This window comes from Nyctibius grandis, chromosome 1 (assembly GCF_013368605.1).
Source record: "Nyctibius grandis isolate bNycGra1 chromosome 1, bNycGra1.pri, whole genome shotgun sequence".
Taxonomy (NCBI): domain Eukaryota; kingdom Metazoa; phylum Chordata; class Aves; order Nyctibiiformes; family Nyctibiidae; genus Nyctibius; species Nyctibius grandis.
Window position 1 is genome coordinate 23668328 of NC_090658.1, and position 27012 is coordinate 23695339.

General features: G+C 37.2%; 1 protein-coding gene across 1 annotated transcript in view; it reads left to right on the forward strand.

Annotated features, from left to right (window-relative positions):
- The window catches only part of USH2A (usherin), a 419339-nt gene that overhangs the window by 174037 nt on the left and 218290 nt on the right, over positions 1 to 27012 (forward strand). Inside the window, exons 29-31 of the mRNA XM_068406084.1 lie at positions 1230 to 1415; positions 13593 to 13706; positions 16077 to 16238. Of these exons, the coding sequence (XP_068262185.1) occupies positions 1230 to 1415; positions 13593 to 13706; positions 16077 to 16238 (462 nt within the window). The remainder of the gene's footprint in view (positions 1 to 1229; positions 1416 to 13592; positions 13707 to 16076; positions 16239 to 27012) is intronic.

Sequence of the window (27012 nt, forward strand, 5' to 3'; positions counted from 1 at the left end):
TTGTGTTTGCAAGCTGACCACAGCATTGAGCAGCTACATGTTCCCCAGGGTGGGAGAATAATTGCACTATTTAATTATTTTTGAGTTGGTTTTGTTATGTCCCTTATGAGAAGACCATCTGCTATACAGTACCTTACCTTGCCCTGTGATACACTTCAGAACCAATATATTACTGTAGTAACTGAAGCTTTCATAGAGTATCGCATTCTTTCTTTACACAAGAATCACAACTTCCAGGTATTTTTATATTTTGCATTCTGGTACGCTTCTTATAAAAAACAAGGCTGCATTCATATTTAGTAAGGATAAACAATAAAATTACAAAAAAGAGATTATTTGATGATGAGAAAAGCGAATGATCATCAGCAGGGCTAGGAAGTCCACATGCATTTACAGCAAGCTCGTCATCCATCATCCTGCCATAGTGTTCCTTGGGCTTTTCCTCTGCATCCCTTGTGCAGTCATCTGTGATGAAGTTGTTACTGGCCAGACCTTTACTTGGTATAGTAATATCTAATAAATAGTTAAAGGTTATGGGAAATAGGATGATTTTTTTTTTATCAGCCACTGTATGCATATATGAGGTTTTAAACATCTTCATTTTCCTTTTTTTTTTTTCTTTTTTTCTTTTTATAATATGGAATGATCAAAAGGAAAGGATTTTGCAAAAAGGCCTTACAAATCTCTGCTTTGCCCTGAGGCAGTTGTATGGCATTGTGAAAATATGAAAATAAATGGAAGAGCTTAAATTTTTTGAAGTACTTTTGTAAATGAGAATGGACGTTTTTAGAAATATTTCATAGTTGTGACATTCTGTAGCTTAGATATCCAACAGATAAATATCAGACTCCCCTCTGTTGCAATACTGTCTTGCTTCATTCGGTTGTTTGATTATAATGCCTGAACTTGTTAGCTACATACAATCCACCTCCTCTCTTTGTGAGTGATGCTTAAATATGTTTGATACATTAAATGTTTTTGGAATATCAGAACAAGACAAGAAGGAATGTTATGTAGATGGAGTTTTGATGGTTTTGAAATATAGCTTAAGCTGAATAGCTCAAGATGTGCAGTTGTATTAAATCAATGCTGAAAAGTTACAACTCTAATAAATTGTATTTATGCTAATGGTTGAGTCTGATTTACTGCAGCCATTAAAAGTGAAGAATAGGGGCAATAGTCTCCTTAGAACTGCCATTTTCTCTATTTTCTATTTTATCCTTCTACAGTTCCACAAAATGTGCCAACTCCCTCAAGAGTTCACAGTATAAATGGTTACAGCATTGAGGTCACCTGGGACAAACCTGCTGGGGTCATAGGTGTAATTGAGAAGTACATTTTGAAAGCATATGAAGAGGATGGTCCCAATGTACCCATCACTAGTGCTGAGCTTGCTGACACTAGTATGCTCACAGGTAAATGTTGTTAAGTACCATTTTTTAGGCACATCTAGTAACACAGGATGCTTATACCTTGTTTTGTTGAGCTATAACATATTACTTGTCTATTTTTGAGTATACACAGCATATATAATGTTTGGAAGGGTAGTATTTGGTGTCAGCATCCACATACATAGCAATGTACTGACTTCAAAGAACAACAGAAATTAAGATACAACTCAAATACTAAAAAGCAGCTTTAAGGTATTCCTTCCCAACCTATTGAGGCTTTGGGGGAGAATGCTTTTTGTTCGTTTTTGCTTAGTATATGTCATTTTTTTCCCCTCCCCTGTTGTTACATCCAGTTCACGTAACTGAACTCTACACATGGGTCCCATAAGATACTATTTGACCTGATGTGTGAAAGCACATGATATACTTGCCTAATAAACCTAACTGATTTCAGTGGGAACTAGTATGCTTTTGTGTTAATCAGATGCTTTGCTTGATACCACTGGCATGTGGAGGTGGGTTATTATGGAATGAAGGAATTTGGGGCCTTGGGTTTATGGGGTTTGGTCACTGTTGAGCTGTGGGTTGTGGACAGGAGCTGTAGGAACCATTGCACATGAGAAGTTTTCTGGACTCTTGATCTTTTTACCCATAGGAGACAGATGTTTTTAGGCAGAAACACTGGACTCTTTCTGCTACATAGAGGACATTTTGGGACCTCTCTTTCTGTCAGGATAGCGTGGATTTGGCTTTCTGCTCTCTATTAACAGAAAGCCTTTGCTGGCTGCTACCAAGTTGCCTGGGAAGGGAGCACATTACAGACAACAGTCTGAATTATGTTATGTGATGACTAAATAAGGCAATGGTACAAAATCTTACTTTCATTGTAACAAACTGTGACCAGTAGATTTGTTTATGTACTCTGTAAAAATTAATTATATAGTTCATAACAATTAAAAAAATGCTAACAACATAATGCTCAAAGTTGATGCTTTGGTGTGGCTCAGCTTTGAGCAATGTAACAACCCTAGAATGCCTCTAACCCTCAGGCAGTATGTAATTGCTGCTTTCCTGAAGCCCAGTTAATACGTGCTGTATGTGTTGTGCTGTTTCTCTGGCATAACGTGTATACATTTTCAAAAGCAAACATGCACATATTTTATTTTCCTCAGTTTGAAATCTCTTGACTATTTGTGAGTAATGTGCTTACAATACCAAAACTGCATGGGCTTTTTATTCTTACTGTGATTTATTTAATGAACTTACCGATCGAATCCTCTTTATCTATGCTGTAAAGTAATACAAATTATGTTAGTCAAAATTAAAGAACATATTAGAAACATATGGGTTAGATATGGGTTAGATACCTTATTCACAGCTGATGGTCAGAAACAAAATTTTGTTTAAATTTGTTGGCTTGTGCCATGATTATGTGTCAGGGTTATGGAAAAGTCTACACTAGGCTGGACAGGTAAGAGGTTATCTGCATGCAGCTTTCAGGAGGCAGAAGAATAAGATATTCCGTTATATTACATGGAGACTGTAAATGGATCCCAGTTCTTTAGTCTGTTAGAGCAGATAGCTGTTGAATACTGCAAAATAAAATGACCCTAAGAACTTAAGAACGGCTGTGTTCACCCATTGACCTGTCTGACAATGTCAGGTTGTAGATGCTTAGGCAGAAAAAGTAAGAAATGTGTGAAGCATAGAGTGAGTCTTCCATTAATACAAATTCAGCTGGTAGTTTGTGGAATTCCTGAGCTGAAAGTTGCATCTGGACCACCATCGTGCTTAATGGTCTGTGGTAGAATTGTCTTTCTTTTTTTAATATGTTTATGCTTTTGGCTTCTGTAACTTACTATGGCAGTAAGATTTCCAATTCAGTTTTGTGCGTGTGGAAGGAGTGCTTCCTTTTGTTATTTATAACTGCTGCCCAAAAGTTTAGTTTTGTATTTTCTACTTTTGGCACTATATGAAATATGTAATTCATGTCCTCATGGTGAGGTCAGAGCCGAGACAAGTGAAAAATTAAATCACTGATCTTGAAACTATTTTACCTTCAGCCCCTTAATTTCAGTGAAGCCTACACAGATGGGCTAGTCTGTGGACATTGAGAAATGGTTACCCACAAATGTGAGACTCCCAAGAAAAGGTGTGGCTTTCCCTGCTGAATCATCTTTCCTGGTTAATCAAAAGTTAACATAAACACAGAATCCCACCAGAAGATGCTGTCTTTGCTTACTTTTCCTTTGAGTTTGCTGAGAAGGGAAATTTTGCTTATTTTCTCCCTAATTTTAGGGAAATTTCTTTAGAAATCCTTTGTTGAATTCCATAAGATGCTACAGTAACTCTGACAGCCAGACTTGCTAATGCAACAGGAGAGAGGAAAGCACTACAGCTCTCAGTGGGATCGCTGATGGAGAAACTCTGGTATTTTACCACTCCCTCCTTCAAATTTTCATTCACTGTTAAGCCTAGGCACCACTTAATCTGCTGCTTGCAAATGTATCTGAGGGCACTGACAACCCCCTTTATCTTATTTTTTTTCCTTGCATCTTTTTATACCCCTCTGTTGTTTTTTGTTTTATAGTTAGACTTTAGACTGTAAATTCTTTTTGAACAATTACCATGTTCTGTGCAGTAGGGTCCTGAGTCATAACTGGAGCACAGTAACAAAAAACTATTAATAGTATTACCCATTTCCCAGAAGACTGTCCTGTATGTGTCAAATTCAGGAGAACCTGTTGTCCCCTTGTCAAGAAGAAAAGCTGAGCTAAATATTTAAGGTAAAATAGGTCTTTAAATGAGCATAATCCAATAGTCTCAAATGACTATTTCTGACTCCTCAGAAACCAAAATCCTTCAAAATCTGACCCTTCTAATCTTAAAAATGTCAAACTATTTTTTCACTTACATACAAGAAAGGAATATTCAGCAGATTAAATCCTTAAAATGAGGTTCTGACTGTTGAACCAGGAGTTTATTGGATAAGGTAATATATTTCAACGTGGTGTTCAGGATCTGTATCATAGGATAAGAGTATAAAGTTAGAGTGTAAATTGTTTGGTTTCAAGGAATACTGTGCTAGCCCATCTTGCCTTCAAAGAAACATGTAATAACATTCATACACTTTGGATACAGCCAGAGTCAGCAGAGTGATAAAGGAAGTACAAGGTCATCACATCAAAGAATTTTTTTCCTAAGGGCTGGGTTGCTTTATTCTGTATTCTAGTGCATTCCACATGCCATTACTATGCTGCCATCAAAATCTGGAATATAAATTAGAATCAGTGTTTAAACTCTGAAGTAGCTTTAGAACACACTGTTTCAGTGTGGTTTGTGAGCAGCTTTTGCTTCTACTTTCCTTTGGAATCCGGAAGATCACAGAATCACAGGATCATTGGGGTTGGTAGGGACCTCTTGAGATCATCCATTTTATCCCCCCCAGCTCAAGCAAGGTCAGCTGCTTTCCTAGGACCATGTCCAGTCAAGTTTTGAATACCTCCACAGATGGAGATATTCCTCTATGGGAAGCGTGTTCCAGTGTTTGACCACCCTTACAGCAAAAAAGTGGTTTCTTGTGTCCAGGTGGAATTTCATGTATTTTAATTGACTCTTGCCCTGTCACTGGGCACTACTGAGAAGAGTCTGGCTCCTTCTTCTTTGTTCCCTCCCATCAGGTATTTATACACATTGATAGATCATCCTGAGCCTTCTCTTTTCTGGACTGATTAGTCCTAGCTTTCTCAGCCCCTCCTCATAAGAGACATGCTCCAGTGCCTTTATCATCTTAGTGGCCCTTTTGTATCATAGAATCATAGAATGTTAGGGGTTGGAAGGGACCTCTGGAGATCATGGAGTCCACCACAAACTTGCTGAGGGTGCACACTTCCCCCATCATCAAGGTCGTTAATGAAGATGTTGAACAGTATTGGCCCCAGTATCAACCCCTGGGCACCACAGCTGTATTGCCTCTAACCAGATTTTGTGCCACTGATCACAATCCTCTGATGCTTCTCTTGTCAAGCACATAAGAGAAAAACATTTTATAATCCAGATTGCTCTCATTGTAGAATTAAGGAGATCCACAAGCCTCTAAATTTTACCAGCTCCCAATTACGGGCAGTGAAGAATGCTAGCAAAAGCTGCAAATAATATTTAAATAAAATATCCTGCAACAGAATTCACAAATTTCTGGTATTCCTATTACAGACTCTTCTTTTAATTTTGTATTTTTTTCTGCAATTCATCCTGCCTGTGTCATTGCCTCAACAGCCAAGTGCTGAAGTTGTGGCTGCACACGTGATAACAAGAAAACTGTTGTTGGCGGCTTCCCCTCTGAATGCCCACGGTTGCCGTTCCCTCCTTCCCTTGACTCGTGTTTATAATTACTTTTCACCTTTTAGTCTTTTCTGCTTGGCAGATGAATATCTCAGGAAAAGTTAATTTAATGATTTAATATGTTTAATCAAAGTGACTCGGCTGCGCTTCAGCTTTGAAAGCGCTCTAGCTGGGGAGTCTCTCAGAAGAGGAGACGGGGCCTCCTGCCAGTGACTGATAGGCCCGGGCTCGCCGGCGGGGCCGCCAGGCTGGGGGAAGCTCGCTGCCTGTGACTGGCAAACGCGCCGTGCTCAGAGAAACGCCGCCGGCTGAGAGGTTCTCCCTCTTGGGGAGAGCTCTGCCGGGCCCAAGCAGGCCCTGCCAAAGCAGCCTGCGGTGCTGTGACCGGCCTCTGCGCCCTGACCACTGCCTCCGTCGGGGCTTGGGAGTCACAGGCCCGCGGGGGCAGCCCCAGAGCCAGGCCCCACAGTGCCGCTCCAGGCCCTACAAGGCCTGGGGCAACAGGCAGGGGCAGCAGGGGCCGGCTGCTGCCCGCAGGCTGGGAGCCAAGGATGGCCATGTCAGGAGCCAGGGAGTGCCTGCACAGACTGGGTGAGCCTAAAATGAGAGTTTGCTGTCTGTCGTGGCTCTTAGAAAATGCTGTTTTCTTCAGGGTGCTTTGATCTACATGGGACCTGTAAGCAGTTTACCACAGCCAGGTAGCTTGCCACGTGCCGTTAGTGAATTACTTGGATGTTACTTTACTTTCATGGACTTGAAATTACTTGAAAGCTCTTGGTTTGGACAAATATTTTACACTCAAAACACTCCTATGCTGCAGTTAATGAGATTTTTGTAAATTTGGAGAAAAGGTTTGCAAATCAACTAATGTAAATTTATGATGGGCCAGAGCACTAGGAGGTCTCCCAAGTCAGTACTCCAAGTCAGGACAAATTTCTGATGTTCTAAAACATTTCATGAAGATACAGTCACAACGTACTAACCGGGTTTGGTATATTTAGCTTATATTTGCTTACGACTAAACTGTGACAGAATGTTTAAAGTAATAAAAATATGGTTTTCAAGAGCTGTTTCATCAGGTGCTTGAACCACACTTAAATACAAGGATGGTTGTCATTTTCAGCTATATTCTTTCTCTTTATCCTAATTTTGTGGAAGTAACCTTTGGTCAGAAGCACAGATAGATGACAGAAAACATCTAAATATTTCCCATAGCCAGAAGAACGGCAGTATGCACTTCACAGTGCCATGCCACAGTGTGAGAGATGTGGAAGGCTGTGTGCACCTGTCCCACACGAAGGAGTATCCTGTACCTGTGTAATGATTAGGGCTGCGATGCTGTTGTTCACCTGTTTGTCCCTGTGGGTGTTTTAAGGAGATTTGATCTCTCCATATCTCTCAGCCATGTGTACGTACACCCCTCTTGATGGAAGGAGCTGCAGGAGTATACCAGATGCTGCACTTCAGCCCCTGCTCAGATCCCAGTTTGATTGCGGTAGCTAATGCAGCATAGGGTAGCCAATAGATCTGTCTATGCCCTTTAGGTTTCTGTGAGTTGTCAGGTAGTGCTTGAGCTCCTTATGACTCTGAGTTAGAGTGGCAGAATGTATGTTCGTATCTCCTTTCATTTAGCTGGCTTTAGCAGACCAGCAGCGTATTTTTCAATATATGCATTTCAGAACATAAATGATATTAATATTCTGCAATATTAAGGTTTTAACTCAATTAAGTTTAGACCTAAATGAATCTTGTTTACAGTCCAATGCTGTTGTATAAATTTATTCATATGAAATATAAATTGTCTGATTAAATAAAACTGAATATTTTATCAAAATCACATCAACTCTTAGCTACATACCAATATTCTTATTAATAAAAAGGAATCAACTTCTTAATGTTTGTGAGGACAGAAACGAATATTAACATGTTTATTATAGACATACTCAAGAAAGTTTGCAAAAAAGTTAACGGTCTGTCTTTCTCTCTCTGCAAACTTTCAAAACTAATCATCCTGCAGAAGATAAGTCCAAAGAAGGGTAATGAATCTGGTGAAGGGTCTAGAGCACAAGGCTTATGAGGAGCAGCTGAGGGAACTGGAGTTGTTTCATCTGGATAAAAGGAGGCTCAGGGGAGACCTTATCATTCTCTACAACTACCTGAAAGGAGGTTGTAGCAAGGAGGGTGTTGGTCTCTTCTCCCAAGTAACAAATGATAGGACAAGAGGAAATGGCCTCAAGTTGTGCCAGGGGAGATTTAGATTGGATATCAGGAAAAAATTCTTCACTGAAAGGGTTATCAAACATTGGGACAGGCTGCCCAGGGAAGTGGTGGAGTCACAGTCCCTGGAGGTATTTAAAAGACTTGTAGATGTGGTGCTTAGGGACATTGTTTAGTGGTGGACTTGGCAGTGCTAGGTTAACAGTTGGACTCAATGATCTTAAAGGTCCTTTCCAACCAAAACGATTCTATGATTCTATAAACAATGACAAAGTTATCTGGAAGGATCAAAAATAACAGAGTGATAGATATTACAGAACCAATACTCTCTGTGGTTAATTAAATCTTGGTGCAAAATTGGACCATTGGGCTAAGGTTTTCTGCAAATGAAAGCACCAGAGAGTTGCCCTGTGCTATAGGGAATGTAACAGGCTTCCTTGAACCACTGCAACCTGAATTGCATCTTCAAGACCAGTGGAGCTTGTGTATGGTTGTACATGAAATATTTCTGTTGGGGAAAAAAGGGTCTTCCAAGCCACAGAAATCCAGTAACTAAAGTAACCTTTTTTTGTTCTTATAAGGCAAAGCGTTGGAACAGGTGCCCTCTTTTTCAATAATTCTTCAAAATTTTATGATTCATACTATGCTTATGGTAGAAGATGCTTTAAAAATGCAGATGTATGCGACAGATTGATGTGCACAGGCTTTCAGTCCAGAAATGCATATGTAGAAGATGCATGCACTTAAACAGTTTTTCCTACAATCTGTTGAAAACACAGTCAGTTGAGGACTTCCTTTTCTGGTCAGTGGACTGTGATTAAGTATACTGTGGCAATGATGCATCTCGACACACAAGTGACTTTGTTAGATGCTGTACAACCTCAGGCCTTCAAGTTGGCTAAATAGTCTTTAGGTTTGGGGAGGTTTGGTAATTTTTTTTTTAAGAGCTTAAACAAGAATTAAGATAAATCTATAAGGTCAAATGTTGTTTCAATTGCAATATATGTACTTCAAAATAGGTCCTTATGAAGTAGAGTATTAAGGACAAAACAAAAATCTGGCAAGGAAAAGTCCCTTTGGCAAAAAAATAGGCTCAGCTTGTGAAACAAATGGAACTTGTGTGGGTAAGCTCTGTGGTTGACTTTGAAAATCTTGATATTCAGTAACAGAGCTGAGTTTTCAGGCTGCATAAGAAAGTAGTACCTGGCTATGATTAAAATTAGCTAAATTTATCTGTAAAAAAAAAAATGAGCTAGCCTTGCAAAATAGTCCTCTTCGACTGTCTTAGCTGCATTTTTTTTGTGGAAGTAAGGAAAAGAACTTTAGTATTTGTGTTACATCTGTAAGATTAAATAGCTTTCTTGTGTGAGTTGTTTGTGGGTGAGAGCATTTAGTTTTGTTTTTATGGGAAGGCTCCTTCAGTAAATTTAGCTTAAAAAGTTCATCTCAGCTTATATTTGTTTCACCAATTCATTATGCAGAGTAAAAGCCATGTAAGTTACTGTAAAGAAATGTGTCTTTTCATTTCTGAAGACCTGGAGTTTTGAAGCAACTATCTGAAAAAGCAGGATGACAGATTGGAACAGTAAAGCAGCTGCTTTCATAGAAGTCTTTTAACTGAATGAGGAAATTGCTAAAATACTATAATTGCCTTTTGAATCTATTTTTCAGTGTTTCTGAACAGAATATTAGCCCTTGTACCTTAGTGGTAAAACAATCTTTTCCCTTGATGAAAAATACTAGTTTTCCATTCAAAGTCTACCAGAATACTGTGGAATCTGGCTGAGATACCTAAATAGGCAAGACCTCCCTTTTAGATGTACTGAACAAAAGAAATGTCTGTTTTATGGAGAAGTATACATTAGAATGATGAATGGAGTGGATATAAAGATGCAACTAACTCTGACTAGTCCATGCACCCGTTTTACCGCAAATTCATTGTTGACCCTTTTCTTCTGTCCATGTCACTGTTTTATCCCTTATCTGCAAGAATGAGCCTAGCGTTTTCTCTCCCAACACAACTCTAAACCTCGACTTTAAATATTGCAAATAATTAAAGATCATTTAAATAAAAGTATAGAAAATTAAATACTAGTTTTGCATATAAAGTGGGCTTAATGTTCTAGGTGTGATTCCAGATCAGTCTTTTAGACTGTTAACTTTACATTCGTATTTAACAAATGACATTATTCAGTTTCATGGGGTCACTGTGTCAAAATGTCTGTGTTAGAACTTTAATTTATTTCCAAAGGTTCTTTGAGTGGGCAGATAGGAGTGGTGTGTTAGAATGATTTACCGTCTCTGATTCCGCATGTGGATTTTAAGGCTTGGAACATAGTCTATGATGTAAATTTTAAGTCTAGATGGATTCAGCTGCTCTGTAGTGGCAGGCTGAATGAATGGGACTCATATCCCAAATGTGGGAGGCTGACCCTCTTCTTAAACATTGATGGTGCCTCTAATTCTATCTCCTGTTCAAAGTGATGATTGATCTACCTCTCTCCTATTAGCATTAATAGAATATGTGCAAGTGTGGTTGCGGCCAAATTTTGCTTTGTTAGCATCCCATCATGGAATGCCTGATGGACTCTTATCAGATCAGCAATTTTTTGGTATAGACAAGAGATGCCAATCTGAGAGTGTGATAATTAAGGAGTTAGGGAAAGTTTTTTAAAGCTGTCAGCCAACTGCATTGGGTCGTAGGCTATTTTTTATTGCAAAATTATTTTTCTGTGATATAAATTAATTCACGTGTATCAGTGATGATCTTTGCTATGGGACTGCTGACTTTGTACTCTGAGATAGTCAGGCACTGAGTGTAAATTTCACTGACTGACTAAAAGTGCAGAGGAAATGAGTGGGTAATGAGAGCAGAGCAGCCCGTTCTTTAATTGAATTAAAAGCTGGGTGACACCAATGCAGACACCTGTCCAATTACAGACAGGCCAAGGTGTTTACCATTGCTGTACAAGTGATTTGAAGATGACAGAAATCTTTCCACCCACAGATTAACATAATGAAGGAGAACAGATTACAGTGGATGCTGGCCAAACAGATAGGTTGGCAGCTGAGAAAAAAAGTAGTTTGCTGAAGTATGTAAATAAAATCTGTGCACTTGCTATTGCCTGCCTGTGCAACACATCTGTTTCTTGTTGAAAGAGAATAGTGCAAGAGTTCATGTGAAGGAATAATATCAATTAGGAAATGATCAAATTATTTTTTAAGTTGCTGCCTTTGCTGAATAAATTTTTGTAACACGAACCTCCTGTTGCAAAAGGGTTTATTTGTGTTTTTTTTTTTTCCGAATTCTCACTGCCCTTCACAAACCTACCTGTGCAGTGTACACTCCGTTGCACTGGAGGTGCTTTATATAAAACCTTTCTACTTTGTCAAAAGTAAACCAAACAGCCCAATCTGAACCTTCTACAGCTACAGGCATCTTTCTGGATATGTGCTACTGCAGCTCTCAGTGCCTGAAGCCGTTGGTGACCCCACAGAACGTCTTCCATCAGGAAATGCAAGGAGCATTAATTCTCTGCTTCATAAGAAAAGAATGCTACAAGTGCTAAATGTACAAATAAAACTAAACTGCTTCCTAAAGCACAGCAGGATGAAGAGAGGTGGCATATACACTATACCATGCTCCTCTTAACCAAGAACTTGCAAGTGTCACAGTTAGAGGATTTGGCTTCTGCATGTGTTTATTTGCTGAAGGTAATTCCAATAGTACCTTTTATACTTTCCTGTGTTTAACCCTCTGTGAGCTGGAAATAAGTGCTTTGTACTAAGTCTAATGCAAAAAGATGTTTTTTTGACTATGAAATTTCTGTGCTGAAGAATTTACAGTAGATTTCAATTCGTAATGCTTTAAAACATCATTATTTTATATTTTCTGCTTTTTTGAACGCTCTTAAAAATATTTGTCTTCCATCACAGGAAGGTTACAGGCACATTTGCTTGCATAGTGGCTGACATAACGTTCTTTTTATTTCCTGTCGCGTTTATATTAGATAGTAAGATGGCAGCACAGCTTTCCACTGTTAACTGGGGATTTGCAAAATCAAAGCTATAACCAGAGAGAGTGGATTCTGATCAACTGCTTTTAATTTAGCACTACTCTGAAGTGAAAGTGATTATTTGTATCTCTTTGTGTGTATGAGTAGAACTGGACCTCAGAGAATTCAAATAGAAAGATCATTGCGATGCCAATCTTTGAAGTTTTTGGATTAATTACAAGAAAAGACACAAACGTTACTAATTCAGTGAAAGCTAATCTCATAGTTTCCGTGTGAACACACCTATTAGTAAACACAATATAAGCACAACATCACAGACTTACTTTGATTGTCCCACTCAGAAAATAATATATTTATACTGTAACTGTTAACTTCCAGCATCAAATTCTCCAGGCCTTTTTTGTGAGTATAAAGGACTTATGTGGGGAAAAAGATGTTTTTTAATGAAACCCAAAGTTATGTTGTGTTCTATGTAGTAATTCAATGAAGGGTAATAATAAGGACTAGTTTCTTCTGCCTGTTTGTGTACATGTAATGCTGTGGGGGTTTGCAGTCTTATTGTACTGTGGGAGGTTTGGCCAGGAATTATGGTTCTCTGAGGTACTGTTGTTTTTGAAACTGCTTTGCAAAATCCCAGTGCAGTGTCAGTTCCAAAATAACATAGTTTGCTATTTTTTTTTTAATGAAAACACCCTATTGATTTTACTAAAAGCTGTGAGAGTCGAGGTGAGAACTCGGTTTGAAATAAAACTTGACACGAATTGGCCTTCTTTTAATTACTACTGCATTTTCATTCTGTATTACTTTATTGTCAGACCTACTTTGCAATAGGAACTGCTTATGTTTCTGAAAATGACTGTAAACCACATTTTCTTCTGTGTAGTCCTTCTGTGTATTGCTGTTCAAAATATTATGTAACTTCCTGAAGTGGTAAGCAGTGATTTGTTGCATTTGCTGCAAGAAGTAACTGATCGATATGTGGGAATCTAGCAACTTGTCTTCACTCACATAAGCAGGGCCTGAAAAAGCATAAGATTACAGATCTTTTTTTCTTGTAAACCCCTGGGTACTGTGTCACCTGAATTATGTTACTGTAGTAGTATAGCAAATATATGGTCTATATGCTGCCACTGAAGTAATGGAAAACAAGTGGAACGTTTCATACAAAAAAGAGGTTTCAGTTTATGGATGAATAAGGGCAACATTGGAGGGGAAGCATTAAACAAATTTTGTTCTGGGAGGCAATGAAAATTCACTGGAAAAACAAAATGCGTAACTGAAAAAACTTTGTGAGGCAGGGACTAAGAAAAAAACTCCTTTATTGTCATTGTTATGTTAAAATATACACCTCAATCTTGAAGTAGTATCTGTTATAGTGAGCATAACTAAAGAAACTTAGCTGCGTCATTAGTATTAAGAATGGAATGAAATACCATTTACTCTTAATTTATTTTGCAAAATTTAAGTCGTGGCATAATAGGAATGAAACCTTAAAATAATTTTTCTTTTCTGCCTGAACAGTAGAAGCCTGTAACAGAAAACTTTAATTTTTTTACTTCTCTCTGTGTATGTATGTAATCAGTCTGTACTCTGTACATGCATAACACCTTGCTTTCTTCTGTTGCAGGCATATTGACAGGCTTGCATCCCTTCACAAACTATGCTGTAACCCTAACTGCTTGCACTTTGGTTGGCTGTACTGAGAGCTTGCATGCATTGAACATCTCCACTCCACAAGAAGGTAAAGTAATTTCAAAGGTCTTGACTTCCACATTTCAGTCATGAATAATAAAACAGGAGAAGAGCTAAATGCTGCAAAGCCATTTGCTGGAAAACCCCAACCTAATTTGATGACAAAGTGCATTGCCAGACCATAATTGCTCCATTTTTTGGGGGGGTGCGAAAATGAATCAAACTCCATACCCTTTAATGACATGCATCTTTAATAGCTGTAATGCAGATTAATGGGCTTTTTAATTGCTGTTACATTGTTCATGCAAGAGCCTTGTCATTAATATGAAGCATCTGAAAGATTAATGAAAGCTTCCTCATTTTACTATGGCTCAGAAGTAAATCTAGAGACAGTCTGACTAAAAAGAATTGATTGTATGGCACAGTATGAAATTGAGAATCAAATGGTTGATTTCCATGGTTTCTTTTAACTGCTAAACACCAGCAATAGGCCACAATTATTTCAGTGTGATGAAACCCCCAAATGCCAATTGAGTTATTTATTAATCACTGTTCAGATTTTCCCTTTTTTTTCTAAACGCTTTCGCATGTTGTTCTCAAACTTATAGGTTCTGAGTGTAAATTAATGTTTTCTATGCTTACATTAAGAACTAGAACAGGAAGGAAGAGAAAACACGTTACAGTTCTGACTTTAGAGACAAGGCTGATAAGTAATATACATCAATTACTGGAGCAAATGCTCCCAAAATATCTGTGACATATCTAACTCGGTTCTCAATTAGACATAAAGTCCACATCTTCTGGTTTTATCATCCTAAAGCCATGTTAATCCAGTTAAAATCATCAGTTACTCCAAATTTACACCAGTAGAATAATGAAGACTTTGACATGTATTTATAGGATGGTAGTTAATCTTCCATGATGTGGTGTAGTTTTCAAAATTCCCTCACTCCCACAGTTCTTTGTTTTATCTTCTCATGTAAACTAGGTAGTAGTACAGTACCAATAAAACAAATAAAATTTTAGCATGAAGTTATGTGAATTACAACCATAATGATTAAAAGAATGCTAGATTTTTGAACTGCTGCCAAAGGATGTAGTCATGCAAGGCATTGTCCTGATGAGGACAGTCCTGAACATTGCAGTCTAATATTGCTGGAACAGCATTTTGATGTGAATGTGTTAGCAACTGCCAGCAGCACCAATCAAATCAAAACCCAATTATTGCCTCTTAGAAGTTCTAAATAAACTGACTGAGTTTGTCTGGTGGCATTATCCATGAACAAGTATAGCCTCTGACAGCCAAACAGTTAATGGACCCTGTGACGTAAACATGAAATACAGAATTGTATATTTCTTTCTGGTGTAATATAGTAATCAAAAAATAAATTGTTTATGTCTTACTTTCTCAGCTTAGTGAATAAAGCAGGAATTCTTACATGTGTTTGAGAAAAACATCCACGGTTTTCAGATGTGCTGGGATTCTGTGATTCTGTCATATTGGGAAGGTTTAGGGAAGAATAGATTTTTATCCCCCCCTCCAGAGATCAGATAAAGCCATGGGGAACATGTGTTTTATCCCTCAGAAGAACTGAACAAAAAGTCAATGTGTGGAGTTTCTATTTTTGGACGCTCTTGTTGCATGCTTAGTAACAATAAATTGATGATACAGAAGACAGACACCATATCACACCCTCCAGCTATCCCTGTTTCCCCATTGAAACATTCATTACTTTATATTGTTTTCACATTGCCAGCCACTGCTAGTACAGAGCTTGTAAATTACAAGATACTCCTCCCAGACTAAGGCCTCAGTTTTGCTCCCCGTGTGATATTCAGTGGGATTGCTTGTGCTTCTAGCATATAACTCATTGGAACAGTGAGAGAACTCAGCTTTTAAATTATTATCCTTTGCCAACTTCCAGTATATTATATTCATAAAATCTATGCTAAACAAACATTACTAAGTGTATTGAATTATGAAAAGCCTGAAATAAGGGGTAGTGCCTAAGAATACAGCATCTGCATTTGTGATTACAAAGAATGATCAATTTGTAGTTAGGAATAAAAAGCATGAAGGAAGAGAAAATCATATTAAAAAAAGGACTGTACTAAAATCATGTACCCCTCCCCTTGCTCTGTGTTATCAAGTTGGAAAGATAAAGTTATATAAGCATAATTATTTTTCTAAAAAGCAGAGAGTATATCCTCGTCTTTCCTAGAAGTTTCTGTTTTGCTATGAAACCTCACATGTAATAGGAAAGTTCTCAAAATGCTGGTATGTTGTAAGCATAAAATATCTTCTGAAATTCCAACTTTACCAAGAATCATTCTGGTAGTAGCTGCTCACTGAAATTATTTATTATTTGTGGAAATATAATATAATATAATATAATATGTTATTATATTTTTTCACCAGCCCCTGAAGATGTGCAACCACCCACAGCAATATCCTTTCCCATGTCCTTGCTGATGAGTTGGAGTCCACCAAAAACACCAAATGGTATTATTACACAATATACTTTATATATGAATGGAGTACCAATTTACTGTGGAAATGAAACCAAGTATGTTGTAAAAGGTGAGTTCTGTGCCAGGTAGCATGTCAGACGGGTATCTTATAGTTGCTATGAATAATTGTGTGACTGACCCCTTCTTATTTCAGAGGAAAAGAAAATAAACTTAAAATGAACTGGAAGCACTTTAAACCCTGAGGGGTTCCATTTTTTAAAGAATCCTTCATAGAACTCTCTCTTGTGACTCTCAGAAATTGATGTTGCCATGGTGTAGCTAAATCTTGTGCTGTGGTGTCCTCTTTCACAAGACCTGAGTCATTTTTTTAATGGTTTTATAACTTTTTGATCTTGTAGCATCCAGCTCTCAAAACAAGTAAACTGTAAGCTGTTGAAGACAGGATATGATCTACAGGTTTAATGGTTTTTCCTACTGTCTTCCTTAGGTATTATGAATTAGAGAGCAACTGTGTTGCTTTCCTGAATAGCCCATGTTTAATTTGTTTGTTAAAAGCATAAACTAATAATCCATTTTCTTCTGATAACGGTTATGCAATGTGTCAATAACCAAGTTATATCAGTACTCTTAAACTATTACATAGAAGCTAAATGACTGTTATTTGGCAGTGCAGTGAAGCATGGTAATCTGACTTCCTATTTTAATGTAATTGGTGTAGTTTAATGAAGTATCCAAGTTATTTGTTCAGTGATTATCCAAACAACAACAACAACAAAAAAGCAAAATAAAAAACAAAATATTGATCTAGAAGTATCATAGCACAACATAAGCACTATTCTGGACCCATCAGAATTTCTATATGGTAGTAGGTACAATTGAAAATAAAGCATTTTATATCAGACAACTTGGGGGAAAAGGGTATCAAGACCCTACTTTCTTTTTAATATAAGGCCTTAAAATTCAGAGCCATTTCTGCATCTTGAGTTAGTATAAAACATATTTAAAAATTCATATAGTTCAAATTTCTTCGCCTTGCACAGGCCATAAGCTACTGGTGTGGTGGGTCAGTTTTGACACTGAAAAATGAATCCAGTTAGAGAACCTCCTGAAGGCTGTTGATGATCGCTATAATAAATAGTGCACACTTTAAGTCAAACTTTTTCATTCTGTATTCAAAGGTAATGGATTTTTCGTAACCATAGTAACCTTAGTGTATTTCTGGATAAATACATGAGTTATATACATTCTGGTTTTATTTTTGAATATAAACTACCACATTATGTATTACTAATAATATGAAAAATAGGATATAGGTTAGCATAATGACAGCTCAAACAAGTGTGCATTTTTCTTCTGCAAAAAAATAAATATTTATCAAAAGTATAGGTTCAATTAATTTCTCCCCCATCCCCCCCAGTTTCTGGTATTCTTGTAGTGCCATTTATCTTTTTTGCAAGTTCTCCATTAATCTCTTATTGCCATACCATAACAATATTCTTAAGAATTTTGAAGTGGAAATAGTTGTGCTTCCAATCTTATTAAAATCATTACCAAATGTTCATCACTGGTAGTTTTACTGATGTGTTCATCTGCAATGTGACACTGCAGCCTTTACAATGACAAGCAATGTAAAATGTTTGAGGAAACGTTGACCATAACATATTTGGTTTGGTTGGTTTTAGATTCATGTGTGATTGTATTCTGACTTATAGCCAAAATGAATGCTTATTGGTAGAAATTGTGGTCAAGTAACTTTTGTGATTTTCTTTGAAAAATATAGAAAAGGATAAATTAAAGAGGATCAGGACTTGATTCCTCATGTTCTACCTCTAAATCTTGAATGATACATCAGAATACATTCATCTAGGGAAAAGTCATCTGGTTCATAAGCTTCCTAGAGGAGCTCTTGTTGCTTTTATTTAGGATTTATTTGTTTATATTTTTCTAGAAATTTTGATATTTTTGGTCCTATTGAGCATTTCGTAACTTTGATTTAAATTAATTTTTCGGGCAGACATAAGATATAAAGAGAACAGAGAATCCTGCATATTCAAAAGAGAAGGCTGGTGAATCAGATTGTGTTTCTCTGTGCGTTACAGCACAAGAGCCACTCTTGTCTACCATTCTGAACATGGAGTGGAGATCAGTCGTTTACTTTGGATCCATTTTATTTAGCTGCCAGTTTCTAACTCTGCCTGAGGGGGAAGAGGCAATCTGAGCCACCAGGCTGGGATTTGGGTCACTAGAAATCCCAGTCATTCTGCATCAGGTTTATTCAAGATTTTGCTTAGATCTGCATATCTTTAATTTGACCTGGTTTTGCTTCCTTTCGGAGCCCAAGATTTTCTTCTTTGTAGGCTAGAGGTATAACATAATATTTTCTTTTTTTTTTTTTTTTTTTTTTTTGCAAGGCTCATGGTTTTACAGTGAAAGGTTGCAGCTTTTGACTTTCCAGTGTTATATACGTCTCTTTCCTACATTTTTGGCTTTTCCCATATTAGTATCCTTTTCCTTTCAGCATTTATGCTAGTGATGTTGGTGACTTATTGCCTCAACATAATATGTTATTGACCTTAAACAGAGAGACAAAGTTCATTGTTTCTGACATCTGTTTCCTATTCATTCACCAAAATGATTTTTCTAATTTAATAACTATCCGACTGAGTTCCTGACTAGTAGTCTATATCAGAAAGTCATAGATTCTCTCTGTGTTTTTTGAAGTGCTGTATCTATTGAAATGTGTTTTTTAAACCTTTCTTTTTAGGGAGGCATCAGTTCTGTCTAGAAATTAGTACTTCACTGACTTTCACTTCAGACCATGGAAAGTGCAATCAGTTTAGGCCCATACTAATTAATCCATAACTTGAGGAGGGATATGTTTTCTCAACACCATAATTGCAGATGTATTGTTAACTTAGTTTCTGATCTTGACAGTTGTTGAAGGCTTGAAATACTCATTGATTTTCATGGAAATTCAAGTGTTTTTTGCCTCTAGGGGTTGAGCTGTAATTAAAAAGGAAACCCTTTAAAAGCACATACGGCAAATGTACACTTTACCACATTGAAAAGGGAGACCCATTAGGCATCCATCATCCATTAGTGCCTTTAAATATTTTCTCTATATTGACAAATTTGATTTCTGTGCTGTGAGTAATAAAGCACTGAAATGAAGCCAGCCGCTGTACCGCAACACCTTTGTTAGCTGTCTGACTGCGATTTTTCTACTTCTCACCTTTATGTATTTGCCTTATGTGGTACTACTTCCTCATGCAGTCTGGGTGCTATTTCACATCCTGAACTCCAGTGAAAGCCTAGTGACTCCAATGGATAGGGACAAGCCAAGAGGAAATAGTCCATGATCCCAAGTGCATTTTAGACTGTGTGAATCCATGCCATCTTGATGCTTTCAGTTCCTCTATGCGAGAGTGCAGAAGCTCCTGTAACCAAGACCAACAGCTGCAGCTCAGGAAAGCAATTGCTATAGGGTTCTCCTCTCCAAACCTCCTTATCTTGCTGTTCTGTAGAGATGACTAGCAGCTGTGAGGAGATGGAGAGTCTTGTAGGGTTATCTTCAAAACTCTTAACACATACAGACTGATCTTACAAATGCTTTTGATTTTAGGAAAGGTTGAGTTTCCTGTGGAGACGAAAGTATGCTTCTCTCACCCATCCAAACACTTACAGGCAAAACTGAAGCTTCTGTTTTAAAGTGTGGAGTTTTCTTAATATAATTCTTTTTTTTTTGTGTTTTTAAATATAGGCAAGGTATTCATTCTTATTTTCTCCTTTCTTTAAGTTAGTTTCAAAAATTTCCTACCTGCCTTAGATGAAAGAGAAAACAGGGTGGGTTTTACACTGAAAAGTATTTGACTGCAGTGGCCTGAGCTGGTGGTGCCAATACCACCAGCAGAAAGGTGGTCTAATAAATGCAGAAAGGTATAATATTAGCAGAGACAGTAATGATCAGCTGTGACCCAACTGCCAAATTTTGTTTTGGTGGAAACTTTAGGAAAAAAAAATAGAGCAAGATATTCCTCTATTCTTAAACGCTGAGCATTTGATGGACGAAGAAAAGGTGTTAGCTACGTAACATGTTTACAAAGGGAAATGACTTTGTAGATATCTTTAGAAAACAAAAAATGTGTAACTCTATCTTTGCACTGGGCTTGGCATTGAGGATGTACATCTGCATTTTCTGCAGCACTACATACTTGACAATGGTAACAAATTGTGTTCATATAATTTCCCTAGCAGAATCTAATGATTCTCATCATGAATCTTTAAAAGGAAGATATTCTTATTTAGTCTCAGCTGTATGAAACTTATTTTTCTCTGCCAACCTAAAAGAAGTGTTTCCAGTTTTTCAGGAAAAAGATCCTGTCAACTATGCTACAAGGGCAGATCCTCAACTGAGTTAGAGTATAGAGTTATTCTAAATTACATGCCGAAGAGTTTAAAAAACTGACAGACTGCTTTGTACTAGGTTTCTGGGCAAAATATTAAGGAGAGCCTTGGAAAAGGTGAGAAAGAGCTGCTTTCACAATTTTGTCTAAGAACATGGCTTATTCAAATTGTTATTTGACCTGACTGTGGAAAAGGCTGATCCTACAAAACCAGGATAGAATGGGAGCCTTATTTTTCTGTGAGGAAGCACCACATGTTTGACATCTGTGCAAACAGAGCTTAGCATATCTGAACTTAAAAAATGGGAGAGCCCCAAATTAGTACCTGTATTTTTTTAAATGTTGCTGTAAACCAGTAGTAATTACAGTACACACTATGCACAGCCATGCACAGTTATTACATTTTAGTGAAAAATTGTCAAAGGTTTTTGTTCTTTTTATCCCTATGACTACTACTGCTTGTTTTAAATGATAGATCCTGATAATAAAAGCAAAATCCATCATAATATCAATATTGTACTAATTGCCAAGTGAAATAATTTGAGCAAGAAAATGCACAGAATTGTACGTAGAGGATAATTGCAATAAGATGTATCACTGCAAGAAGCTAAATCACTGAGGAGGAAATACTTATTCTGTTAGGTTTCAGATGTGTAGTTCTCATGATTACTTTTCATACAGTTTTTAGTTATAGCCGTGTTTAAAAACACCAACTTCCAACCCTAAGGATTTGTGTTCCTTTGTTTTAGGTCCTACTTAAAGGTGACAGGCAGCTTTTTCCTCAAAGGACAAACAATAGAAAAATTCTGTAGCCCTCTGGTATGAGGTTATTTCCCATCTTCCAGGTTGCAGTGAAATACATATAAATACCAAATGAACCCAGTCTGTTCTTTCACTAGGGTGTTTTGGAAAGAGCGGTTTGCTATCCAATACAATGTTAGTGCTAGATTTATGTATATTATAACTCTGAATGTCACAATTCCTCTTTTTTTTTGTGAAGAAGAGACTTATTTAACACCATTGTGAGCAATGAAAAGTTAGTCTTCATCCCTTTGCAGTTAGAATTGGTTATCTGAAATGTCTTGCGTGTGACCCAATGAAATATGCCCCTGTGCCTTTTTCTTATTATAGGGTCTTGCAATACCATGCTACAGTTCCAGGTCCACTCCTTATATTTGGATTAGAATATACCCAGCTGATAAGGCATACAGGAAAATAACATGTTTTCCAGGATGGTGTATAAAGAACACCTGCTGCTTCAGGCTTTATTCTGGCCTGAGTATGCATTTAAGTAAACATATGTTGGTGCACCTGGCACTAGAGGGCAGAGTGCACCATTCTTACAGGAGAAGCTGCCTTCCTCTAAGAAATGTAGGCACATAAGAAAGCACATTTGATACACCTGAACTGGCAACACTGACATTGCCAGTGACCGGTACTATCGTAATTAATTCTGCAGACCCAGAATGCAGATTCAGCAGGCACAAAACCAAAGGGCAAATGGGCTGTCTGAGTCTGGCATTCCTGTATTTCAGCTTCAGACAGAAAGATCTGGTGCACTCATTGGACTTAATAATACAGATGTGGGGAATTTAGAAGGGAGAGGGGTGAGGTAAGGGTAAAAGCATTATATTTATTTGTAGCAGCTCTGTTGTATCTTTTGCTCTTGCAGTGCATTAGTGCAGTGTTAAATAAAATCTGCTTATTTAAAATCCTTTTAAATAGTGTTTAAATATTTCCTGCTGATACAATCTGCTAAAGTAGTTATCCTTGCTGCAGATTTCAGTTAACCTTGTCACAGATATTAAGCCTGAAGCTACACAGACTTTTAGGGACCTTGATTATAGAGCAAAACCTAATGGTGTCATTATAAAACCACAGCTGGACAAGCTTCTGGAGTCCTTGTCCTTTGATCAGATTTGGGTAACACAGCAAGCCAGGAGAGAACTCACGCTAACCCTGCTGGAATTGCTGAGCTCTCAGGTTGCTTGAGTACCGCTTTCTAAAAATTAAAATGCAACACAAATTATAAAATGAGGGTGATTGGTACCTCCCAATCTTCTTTATGTACCAATGCAAACTGGAGCAAATAGCTTCTCCAGAGGTAATAGCTGTAGAACAGGGAGAGTCCTTTTTTTTTTGTCCTTTCCCTTCTGGCAGCCCAGGAAATATTTTGGCTCTGGGCGCTGTTTTTTAAACAAAGAGAAGAAAAACATTGATTTCCAGTCTTGTCTAAATTCCATGACGAATTAAAACCACTAAAAAATGTAAAACTCCCAGATTGTTTTGTCCTGTGATCTTACTTCAAAATTAGTTGCCAGAATTAGATATATATAGGCTTCTAGTTCTTTATTTTCTCCTTCACAGATATCTAGATTGATCAGCAGACTTAAAGATGTTGAGATCTCTTCAAAAGACAGCGTGTACTGAGGAGGACAGATTCAAATCAAGTGTTCATTGAGTTTCATTTGTTTAATTTAAATATAGCCTTTTTTTAATCTTTTTTTTTTCAAGCGGCAGAGCTTACTGTCCACACATTATCATCTTGGAGGTGTTCTGCACCATCATGGGGATTTGCAGGTCTTCTCGAAGACAGTGCCACTGCAGTTAGACAGCAGCAAATTATTATTTTGCCGCTTTCTGAGATCAGTTTGTTGTAATGTTGCCTGTGTGAACCTCTCTTGGGCAAGCTGGCCCAATCTTGCACATCTTGTCTACCTCCTCTGTGATTTCTGAAGGGCGTAATCTGTTTCTCTCCATTTTGTCTTTCATCAGTGAGAACTTCATATAGGGCCCTATCAAGTGATATCATTTCTCTTTGTGAGCAGTTGTCACATGGTGACCACTGTTTGCTATTAAACATTGAGAGGTGTTCTTAGATTTATAAGAACTAGAATATGCTTTCTTGGCCATGTTGTGCTCATAGCCTGAAATACTTTTTGTGGGATCTTATTTTCAGCAGTATGTCTGGTAATTGTGGTTTGCCTGAAGCTAGTAAGGCAAAGTGGTGGGTTCTGTTCTGGTTTTAATTTTGCTAATAAAACAGACGCATGAGCTTATAGTTTAAGTCAAGATTTCGTTGAATCACACTTTTGTTAAGTACTTTAGAAAACATCAGAAACTGTGCAAGGTTTTATGTTCAACTTATAAATCATATGTTTATAGATAAAGAAAAGTATCTCCGCTTTCCTGAGAGATTTTTTTTTGCAGGATCATTTTGAAATGCTTGGTAAATGATTTATGCTTAGTTTCAGGTAATGCTGAACTCATGTAAATAAAGATATGATGCCTCTTGCCCAGATGGACTAAGGCCAAACCTATTGCTTCTGTTTTAATCTCTTGATATCCATTCATATGGATATACCTCACTTAGCTCTAATTTAACAAGCTTGGGAAGAGTGGGGCAGCCTTCTCGATATAATGCAAGCTGCATAATGAAGCTTCTCCCTGAGATTTTCCTTATGCCCTGGAAAACACATTCATGTTTCTCCTTACTCATTTAGGACTATTTGGTCTCCTGAACTGCCAAACACTTGATGTATATTTAATTTAAGATAGATATTTACTTCCATGCTACTATTACAAATTGTGTTGGTTTATCAGCTGTGATAATTACTCTGACTGAGCAGTACATGCGTTCCTGTTTGGCTTGCACTAGACACAGACCCTTCTCTCTATACCTGATATGTCCCAGCCTTCCTTTAACACTAGTGGAATATTAATAAATGCTGACAATGTACAGGCAGGTAACACCACAGTAATAATTCTGGACGGTTCCCAACCGGAGGTTCCCTTTTTCCTTGATTTTACTAAATGCATGGCCATGAGGGTGTTGAGTCATTAACCGTTACTTAAATATCTTCAGTATTTTGTTTGTTGAAAAAACAGAAAGCTATAATGAGACAAATTTATGAAAAGGGGAATCTTTGATGTTTGCACATGTTTCAGGCTCGTTATTTCAATAAATCTGAGCAACTTCATTACAAATTGCATTTCTAAAATGCTTCATCAATTAATGTCTTTCTGTTACTGTAAGTCAAGGCCTTCCTGAGTATTTTTCATCTTTCACAAATCTTGTCTTGTGTGTGAACAATACAAGCCTGAATATTACAAGGCCATAAAATACTTGGATATAAGTTTGATTTAAAAAATATTTGATGGTTTATATGATTGGAAGAGGATTCCTGTATCCTCAAAATCTGTTTCCCTGTCCTCCTAAGTTCTGTGAAAACATATGCAAGGCATAAACCATGTCACAAAAAGCATGAAAGGCATTCTAGGATACTTTCTAGATCACTGCCAGAAATCTAACCTAGGTTTCTACACTGATTGCCTAAATTTTTCACATAAAGCTTAATAGCCTTTTAGTCAGTACTGAACTCCATCATGCTTTCCACTAGTCTTCCATGAAATATTGTATTTTTATGACAATCTATTTCTGATTGAAACATTTTACATAAGTTGTAGTTGGACTTTGAAAGCTGCTGAGGGTTTTCTCTTTTTTTCTTTCGTTCTTTTTCTACACCTTAAAGTGACATGTTACTGGGAAATTAACTAGTGCTTGGGAAAAAATGTTTAAGTGAACATAAAACTAAACATGTAAGAACGACATCAAATTAGTGTGCTTTAAGTAAGGCTTAGACTCATGGTCTTAAGATGTATGGAAAGGTAGATGAGGAACATTGTTATTGTTTCTGTGATGGCTGATTTGGATATACCATGTTCCTTTATTTCAGAGGCACATTTAAGTCATATTTTCAGTATGCATATCTTGATTTCTTTTTCTGCAAATCTGGGTATGTTTATGGCTACATGTAAAAAAGCATCTGGATTTCTGATTTGAATGGTGCTGTTCAATCATTTGTGTGAGGAGTGGCACTGCACAAGGTCTGCACATGTAAAAGAATAAGTGATCAGGTGGGAAAGTGAATTTTACACTGGTGATAATACTGCCTGTGTTCTGTATCTGGAAATATATCATTAGCAATTTCTAATTCTAAATTAATGATTTAATTTATTCAGTCAATATGTTTCTGTGTTATTTTTGTGACCATACATAGTTTCCATCAACAGACGTGCATAAAATTTTATACAAATATCTTGGGGGACATTTATAATACTTTTATTTTGAATTTTTTCTAGTTGGTATAAATTGGAGTTGGAATCAGTGCTGAGTAGATAGTAGGGGCAGCTAAAACAGCTCTGCCAACAGCTGAAAGCTTTCTTGTTAGGAGAGTGAGTGAATAGCTTTGCATCCCCTCTGTTAGTCAGTGGAAAAGATTATTTAGAGGTGACTAGAGAATCTGGCTTATTAAAACTTTCTGACTCCTCATTGCTTACCTTTCCAAGATCATTGGCTAGACTGGGTGAGTTCATACAAAGGATGCATAAGTGGTGAAAATTTCCACAGTCTGTTCTAGGAGAAATGTAGAAAATGAAGGAAATTATCAATAGTGGAAATTAACCCATGTTGGTACAGTATGACAGTAGCTTCGTTTTGAAAGTTGAATTTCATACAGACTTCAACTTTGGAGCTATTTGTGATCACTTAATTTTAGTATTGTTAGTCATTTGTTTTCTGATCAAGGAACAATAATTTAATCCAATTGACAAGAACTGACATGTTCTCATGAGCTGGAGTGATAGCATTTTTATCAGCTCAAGGATAAGAATGCTCTCCTACATATCAAAATAATTGTGGTGCCTTTTGCTATTCTTAAAAGTTAGGGTAAAAGTATTATTTCCATTTCAACTAATGTGTTTTGAAATTTTGAGATACGGCTCTTTGGATTTGATACCATTGTTGCAATGCCACATAACAATTTTTAAGCTGTTACATTGTGCTGAGAACTAAAATACATGCATAATTGAAGTTTTTCTCATAAGTTTACAGGCAGAGATAAAGTACATAGAAAGCTAGTCAAGGAAAACACAAACTAAAGTGAGGTATACTGAAAAAATTAAAAGATTAAATATATATATAAATTAATGTTACCAGAAAAAGAGAGGTACAAGTCTTAGCATAACTATGAAAAGCAGTCACATGGCAGAGATTGAGGCAGAATAAACAAATGGTAGTTAGAACTAGAACATAATTTAAAATATTTGCACACAGGACAAAGGAAAATCCAGGGAACTAAATAAACTAAGTTCAAAACAGTTGAGAGAAATTACAAGGTGACTTCTTCTACCAAAGAGCCTGTCCCTAGTGATGCCTCTTTGGGAGGTGCATTAATCAACACTGTAGTGCTCCAGCCAGAGAACCAAAAAACATTAAAGCAACTAGACTAAAATCATTCCTTGTTCCTACACCTTATCACCAGGTAACAGAGTGCTTCTTAGAGGTAGAGATGCTGTGGGGTAAAGCCACAGGTTCTGCAAAATCTGTGGCCTTCATGTGCCATCATATAAATTGTGGTCACAACAGGTATTAGTTTACAGGCTTCAGCAGAGAAACTGAGGACATGAATGGGCATAGAG